The 8,732-nt window shown below is 34.4% G+C and overlaps 1 protein-coding gene across 1 annotated transcript in view; it reads left to right on the forward strand.

Annotated features, from left to right (window-relative positions):
- The window catches only part of LOC111088982 (lachesin-like), a 61,098-nt gene that overhangs the window by 37,166 nt on the left and 15,200 nt on the right, over positions 1–8,732 (forward strand). Inside the window, exon 3 of the mRNA XM_022400483.1 lies at positions 3,857–4,043. Within this exon, the coding sequence (XP_022256191.1) occupies positions 3,857–4,043 (187 nt within the window). The remainder of the gene's footprint in view (positions 1–3,856; positions 4,044–8,732) is intronic.

The raw sequence follows: 8,732 nt of genomic DNA on the forward strand, positions 1-8,732 counted from the left end.
ATTCACTTCATTAAAGGCCTGACGGTTAGGGAACTCGATTCGCAATCTGAGGGTCGCGAGTTCGAATCCCCGTCCTACTAAACATGCTCCCTCTTTCAGCTGTGGGGGCGTTATAAGTGACGGTTAATCCCACAATTCGTTGGTAAAAGAGAAGCCCAAAAGTTGGCGGTGAGGGGGGATGATTAGCTTCTTTCCTTCTAGTCTTTCACTGCTAAATTAGGTACGTGTATTGCAGATAGCCCTCATGTAACTTTGCACAAAATTCAAACCAATTCACTTCATTACAATTAGCTCCACCTAGAAGATTTTCAAACAAACCTAATATGGTAGCTTGTGGATTCACACATAAATCCACCCTATAATTAAAATTTGCAATTAAGTACCCATCACGGGTATCGAAACTCAGTTTCAACCGTTGTAAGTCCGCAGACATACTGCTGTGTCACTGGGTGCTTATAAATACAAACTTGGTAAAAAAGTATAGTTAAGAATAAAATTATTTTACGAATTATGTAATTATATTACTGCTCATGTTTTTTACTTTTTTCAATTATTGTTTTATTACTTCTATTGTTTAATTGTATTGTTTTGCTTCTATTATGTATATATACCGATGGAACAACGCTAAAATCCGGGATTCTATTCCTCCCAGTGGGCACATCAATATACATATATATATATAAAACCAATATATACACAAAAGTAATTATAAATATAATATGAAATAATATTTAATGGTTAAACTAATAACTCGCTAATTATATAATACCATTTGATGCAATTAACCAATATTATTAAAATAATAATAACAGTTTGGTTCGTTTCAAGGTTCACCTTGTCATCATATCTCATATAAATGATTAATTATGTTATATTAAATGGATCTGCAACAAGCAAATCACACGTCACATGATAATCACTGAAACATAAAATAAATGTGGAACGAATTGTATCAGAACTACATTTTGACATTACTTAGAATTTCGTAGACAATAATATGCTGCCAAAAACAGATTATTTTTGTGAAGGATATATAACGGCCCTTACGGCCCAAAATATACATACACCATCGTATTATAACGATGTGTTGAGATCGAGTTTATAAAGTCCAAGATTGTGATATTTCTTGTAGTTAATAGCATTGGCAAACAAAGGAAGATGGATCCATGTACCACATCCTGCCATTCTGTATCTAATATATTTTCTATTAGAAAAACGCCCCCATCGTAGGGATGTCGTGTCCAAAACATAGCATTCCTCCATGAATGCTTTTCCTAGTCCATCTAGCGTATGAGAATAACGGTTTCCCAGCACCCATTTTAGCAATCTGATCGCACAAATTTTCACAGCCCTTTATTCGGCGATTTGACCACATGTATTCATATGGAATAGTATTAATACCGTTTTAGTTTGCAGCTGCTTGAGGTAACTAGTTGTTGAACTGATATGTGGTGGAAACAACTTGTGTACATGTGATTTGTGACGCTTTTCAAAATGGAGATCTATCTTTCTTGATTATGTTACCTGGTACGCGGAAACAGTTTTTGCTAGTAATCTTTGTATTCTTGGATTCTGACTTGTTATAAGACGACATACTTTGCTTAAATGGGTTGGGTATGGCAGGTTTCTTTCTGAATAGTCCTAGTGTCCCGAAGCTCCAGAATTATGTTAATATAACACACTCAATCCCGGTAGTCATTTTTACAATGTTTGGATTATATGTTTTAAAATAAACATATAAGAGCTATAAATGGTTCCTCCGGTGACTCAGGGGCAAAGTTGAGTGTTTATAACCCCTAAAATCGAAGTTCGGTACCCGCAGTTTGCCACGTATAGGTAGCCCATCGTGTAGCTTTGCGAATACAAACAAACAAATATTATCTCAGAGTTTTTAACCCTATTATATTTCTTCTTATTATAATAATTGATTATTTGCTCTTGGTTTGTAGTTAAGTAAGTTACACAATGGGCTATCTGTACTGTGCCCACCACAGAATTACTACTGTACAACTGGGAGGCGAGTAATAATTTAATATTATAGTAGTAGTAGTAAACAAACATAGAAAAAAATTGGATTCACAAAACAAGGAATGATCTTGGTGTAGACTTTCGTTTGAATTACACGTATGTGTTTTCTTCTCTTCGCTAAAAATGGTTTTGAGACAAACCACCCAGAAACTGTGAAACGACGTTTAAAGAAATGTGCAGAATCATCTATGCATGAAGAACAAAACTTATCTTCAGAGAAATCACAACTCATCATCATCATCTTGTTTGGATCAGTTGGTTTGTGGAGCAAGTAATAAAACCTCCTATCGTTGTAAATATTTCTCATACGATGCCACTCACATGGAAATTGAAACATCTGTTTAAGTACATGGTACATCAAAGAAAACTCACTGTGTAGCTTTCTGCTTCAAACAAACAAATACCATTTTGTAGGATTAAACCTGTAAAGATTTATATTAGATTAGTAATGATATAAATATAAATAAACGTTTAATTCATATTTTGTTTGTTTGTTGTTAAGCACAAAGCTAAACAATGGACTATCTCTACTCGGCCCACCGCAGGTATCTAAACCACGATTTAGCATAATAAGCTCTCTAACTTATCGCCGAGCTGTTGGCAAGGTTAACGCATACTGATAAAACGTTTAATTCATATATTGCAGTATATATTGTACAATATAAAACAAATATCTATTTCCATTATCATATTGCTTACTAATTATTTCGCGTGTTTTCTCTAGTCGTCTAGGAATAAGCAAACATATAAAAACAATAGATGATAAATCAAAGGATTGACCCACATCAGATGACTCCATAAGACACCATCTTAGATTGCCTTGATTAACTCATCCGGTCGATGGTGCTAAATTGGAAACGAGTTAATCAATGCCTTGATAAACCAAAGGATTGACCCACATCAGATGACTCCATAAGACACCATCTTAGATTGCTTTGATTAACTCATCCGGTCGATGGTGCTAATATGGAAATGAGTTTAATCAATGCCTTGATAAACCAAAGGATTGACCCACATCAGATGACTCCATAAGACACCATCTTAGATTGCCTTGATTAACTCATCCGGTCGATGGTGCCAGTTATTTCAACATATGGCCCGGCATGGCCAGGTGGTTAGGGCACTCGACTCGCAATCTGTTTTTCTTTAACAGTTATAAGTTTTATGCATGCATTATCATAACAACAAAATGTAAATACCGGGCTTTTATAATTAGCTAGGACTCCTCAGTACATCCTTTGGTAGTCAGATAATGTAAAGGTGCCTGTGTATAAATTAATTCTATATCAAGATGACTTCCACGAATAAGGCACCATCGACCGGATGAGTTAATCAAGGCAATCTAAGATGGTGTCTTATGGAGTCATCTGATGTGGGTCAATCCTTTGGTTTATCAAGGCACTGATTAACTCATTTCCAATTTAGCACCATCGACCGGATGAGTTAATCAAGGCAATCTAAGAAGGTGTCTTATGGAGTCATCTGATTTGGGTCAATCCTTTGGTTTATCAAGGCATTGATTAACTCGTTTCCAATTTACTAATACACCAGTACCCATTCTAATTTAAGATACGTTGAGACATAGTATACAAAACTTCATACTGTATATTCATCTATTATCACAAATATGAAAGTATTCTGTAGAAAAAAACCCGGCTATATCCAATATTCGGATTATCTTATATCCATAAACTAAAAAAATAAACTTTGTAGTAGAGAAGGTCATGTTTTGACCTTTGTTTTAATTGTACGACATTTAGAATGTCTTTATTAATTTTGTTTTTCTTGTTTGAACTTTTATATTTAATAAGTTTTATTCCTATTTCAGGGAACGTGGCTTAGACATCAAAGCACCGTCAATGGCGGATTAATTCCTAATCCCAAAAGTGTAGCAGCAAAGGGTGATTCCTGTTGTTCATTGTGCTTTTCAACCGTGAGAAAAGATTCTAGTGTGTGTGTGTTAACAGAAGGCAACAATATTACATACATTGTGCAAATTCTACTTCGTGTTACAAGTAAGAACCTGAATAATATTTTCACACTAAAAAGTCGTAACTTAAGAGATATTTTAAACACAAATTTCGTAAAACAAATTCAGCATTACAATATTCACTTCATAATGAGACTGGAAATGGTCTTCTGGCTAAAGTGTTGGACCGTGGACCCAAGAGTCCCTGGTAGATGTTCCATTTCCACAAAATCACGCTCCGTCCTTTGAGTCAGACAGTGCTTAATAAGAATGACAGTTAAATCCCACTACTCAAATATCTCAAATAGAGGGAAAACGATCTTAATATATTTGTTGATGTAAACTGAATCGTTATTTTTTGTAATATAATAACGCAAAATACGCTCTTTACGTATTTTTCAGACAGAAAATACTCGGGAGCTATCTGCGCTAGACGTCCCTAATTTAACAGTGACAGATTAGAGGTAAGGCAGCTCGTCTAAAGCTACTCGGGAGCTATCTGCGCTAGTCGTCCCTAATTTAATAGTGACATATTAGAGGTAAGGCAGCTCGTCTAAAGCTACTCGGGAGCTATCTGCGCTAGTCGTCCCTAATTTAATAGTGACAGGTAAGGCAGCTCGTCATCACCATCCACCGCCAACTTTTACTAGCGAATAGTGGGATTGACCGTCACATAATAACGCAGAAAGTGCGAACATGTTTGACGAAGGAAATTCGAAATCGCGACCGCCCGGTTGCGAGTCAACCACCAGACCATATTAGGTCTAAAAATACTCTGACAACCGTTGGATAAAACTCGGTAGACAATAATTAAACAGAATTATGTACATACTTTAAAAACTACCGAACTGAGTTGATAAAGCCCTTTCACTTTTTGTTGTTTTTATACTTTTTCATCGATTACATCAGAAGATAGACTATATCAGTGTAAATTTCGGATAATATCAATAGCTTCGAAACACTTAGCTATGTTTTAATATTTCTTAAAAACTGAGTTCTTAATAGAAGTGAAGTGCCCCTCCCCAGTGGCACAGCGGAATGTCTTCGGACTTACAACGCTAGCAACCGGACTTCAATACCCGTGGAGGGCAGACTAAAGATAGTCCATTGTGTAGCTTTGTTCTTAATTATAAACAATCTTAATAGATGTGTGCCTACAGGGGTATATATACAATAATGGTATTGTTGAGAGACTGGAAAACTTACTAAATATTTTGAGAAAAAGTGCAGACTTTCCACTGATCCGTATTTTGAAATGCAATAAAATATATCTTAATTTTCATCCATATATTACTTCTTTAGCGTCTATATTACCAGTAGAATGCATTATATTAATATAGTCGCCATTTTAAAAAGTGTTTCATAGTATTACTATGGTTCACCACTGAATTTTATGTAACTAAAAGGAGGATGGCGTCATCTTACCTGAAGCTAAGCTGCCGTCTTCCAACTGGCACGCGTTAATTTGCCTTGACGCGCTTAATGGGGATTCGGAGTGATATAGATATTGTGTAGAACTCCGCATTTGAGAATTGATTATAGCAGGAAACGCGCTCTTGAAATGCAAACTGCCAGAGGAAGAAGACAGAAACATGAAAACTACCCATTTTAAAGGTGAAAATAGAAATGTCTTAAAGCGGAACTACCGTACTTGGAACTTAGTGTTAAATTTAAAAATAGAAAGCTATATTATTTTCTTTTTCTGATATCTATGGAATTACTTTTACTGCATTTTTTTAGCTTCACATTTATCTCCCATTTTGTATTGTCCAGTTTTCGTTGTTGTGTTTTTTATATTCCACCAAATGTGCATACACTAATCAGTTATTAAATTTATTTTTATTTTACTTTCGTCAGGTTTTATAAGCAGTTATAATCCAGAGCTTATCACTTGAATAATTTTTTTTCAAGTTAAAATTACAGTTTGAACAACAATGGTTCTGTACTGGACACTCTTTTGTCAGCTAAAGGACACAGCAAAAACAAAGCTAATCTTTCATGAGTATATTATTAATAATAGTATAATTTATTTTAATTTGTGGCGTATTAAAAAACACACACACTTAACAATGCAGATTTTCTTATAAATTTTAATAATTTACAATCATTTATTGTTATTTCAATCAAGTCGATAAGAGCTATTAGTGGTAATTAGGTTTATAGCTCTGCTTATATGTTCGAATTTTGCTTAAGCATGCTCTTCAGTAGAATCTAAAAGCATTAATTGTTACTTAAAGCATCACAGTATTTATTTATTGGAGACCTTAAAGAATCCATAGTAGAAGTTTAATCTCCGAAGCCAATCTTGGAAAGCAAACAACAACAAAAGATCTAATATTTTTTGTTAACTTCCGCCAGAAAAACTGAAAATTACTATGTCTCAGAAAATTGGAAAACCCTGTTTTTGATGATACATATATTACAACTGATCACACATATACTGTAAATAAAAATTTATCTAAATTCGAGCTAAAGTATTATGCTACTAGACAAACTCGAATGGTCTCATAAACACCTCAAGTAAACACTTCAATAAAAATTGCTTTCTGACTTCAGACATCCAAAACTTTTATGAGATCGTGCAACAGAGTTGCTTGAGAAAGGCTTCTTTGAGGCTTCTTGATATTTGGTGAAGAGACTGGAATACTATCAAAAAATACATATCCTCCATAACTCAACGCTTGCATTGAAATTACAATTCCCTTCTCCTCAAGTATACGAATATGCCAGGCAAACGTTTGACATGTGTCTTCCACACCTTAAACCTCTGCAACGATGGTACAAATGTGAAATGAAGAACTTTATGTGTCTTCCACACCTTAAACCTCTGCAACGATGGTACAAATGACATAAAGTTCTTCATTTTCAATTTTCCACACCTTAAACCTCTGAAACGATGGTACAAATGTGAAAATGAAGAACTTTATGTGTCTTCCACACCTTAAACCTCTGCAACGATGGTACAAATGTGAAAATGAAGAACTTTATGTGTCTTCCACACTTTTAACCGCTGAAACGATGATACAAATGTGAAAATGAAGAACTTTATGTATTTTCCACACCTTAAACCTCTGCAACGGTGGTAGAAATGTGAAAATGAAGAACCTTATAACTAGATCCTTCCCTGAAAAACCTCTTGACTTACAAATTAAGTCAAGAACACCTAGATTTATTTTCTTTTTTTTTGTGAAATTAGAGATCGCAACGGTTTGAATATCAATCCAATAGCAAGAGAATTCGAACACAGCCTAGAAACGACTTATTGTACACAATGAAGGCAAGAAAAGGAGTAGAAGAAATTGAAGTAGACTGGACTCTACCAAACTTCTGTCCATTAGGCAGCAAATTGAAACATATCAGCAGAATGATGATATGGTTCACTTTGCAGGTCATCCTGATCATGATTACTCCTAGTCTCCTGATCATGAAAGGCTAAGCTACTTTTCTCAAAATGTGACTTTGTATATTGGGATATTTGTATTTAAATCTCTGATACAAAATATTATTATGTACAATTTGCAAAGAAGTATTGGGTGATAAGAGCATAAATGGTAGTGGGACATCTTTATTACTCAAATTAAAGACAGGTAGATTGATTGAAACAATTAACAGGTGCAATAAAGATAGGCATAGGTTGATGTATCAACATCCAATGCCTTCATCAAACAGAAATATCAAAAATGCTCTAATAGTTGCTGTAAAAATAGAAACAGCAAGAATGCTGTTACAGTTGCTGTAAAGTAGAAACAGCAAAAATGCTCTTACAGTTGCTGTAAAATAGAAACAGCAAAAATGCCCTTACAGTTACTATCAACATAAACATCAAAAATGCTCTAACAGTTGCTGTAAAATAGAAACAGCAAAAATGCCATTACAGTTGCTATCAAACATATACATCAAAAATACTCTCACAATTGTTGTGGAACAGCAACATTAAAAATGCTCTTACAGTTTCTGTCCTCATGCTTCGAGTAGAGAGCGATTTATATGTATTATTCACATGCCTGCATGATTATGTGTTAGATTCAGAACCATTTAATGGTCATCGTGTCTTATTGATCAAGCATGTTACCATGGGTTAATTGTCCACATGACTGTTTCACTATGGTAAATAGGGCAATAATTAGATCACTATTGAATAAAATAGTTATTTTCAAAGGTCAATGATACTAATAGTGACAGCTGAAATCAGTTAATCTAATTAGGTTGGTCTAACCATCCCTAGAAGCAAAAGCTTTGTAAACATTAGATTGTCAGTTTGTTTTCCTCTTCATCTGGCTAGAATGAACTCTCTGCAGTTTATATCAGGTCTAAGCCAAGTCTCTTATAAGAGAGAGTACGTATTTTAACTTATTACAGGTTTAGGAATACAATCTCATAAAACATGAATTAAAGATGAAAAGTGTAGCAAGTATAATTAAACCCTTGTAATTAACTTGCAACATAGAGCACAGCATAATTTTAAAAATAACTGTAGGTGTAAAGATTTACGTAATTAAAGCTTGAGTAGAATAAAAAAGTAGTTGAAACACGTATTCATTTCGAAACCATTAAAAAAGGGTTTTCAAGAGTCTTGTATATTTATGTCAATGTACAATCGAAAACTTTATTATATTTTCTTGTACAACATTGCTGTTATAATTATGTTTGTGTTTGTAATTAAGCACAAGGCTACACAAGTGGCTATCTGTGCTCTGCCCACCACGGGTATCGAAACCCGGTTTATAGCGTTGTT

This window comes from Limulus polyphemus, unplaced genomic scaffold (genome assembly GCF_000517525.1).
Source record: "Limulus polyphemus unplaced genomic scaffold, Limulus_polyphemus-2.1.2 Scaffold4921, whole genome shotgun sequence".
Taxonomy (NCBI): domain Eukaryota; kingdom Metazoa; phylum Arthropoda; class Merostomata; order Xiphosura; family Limulidae; genus Limulus; species Limulus polyphemus.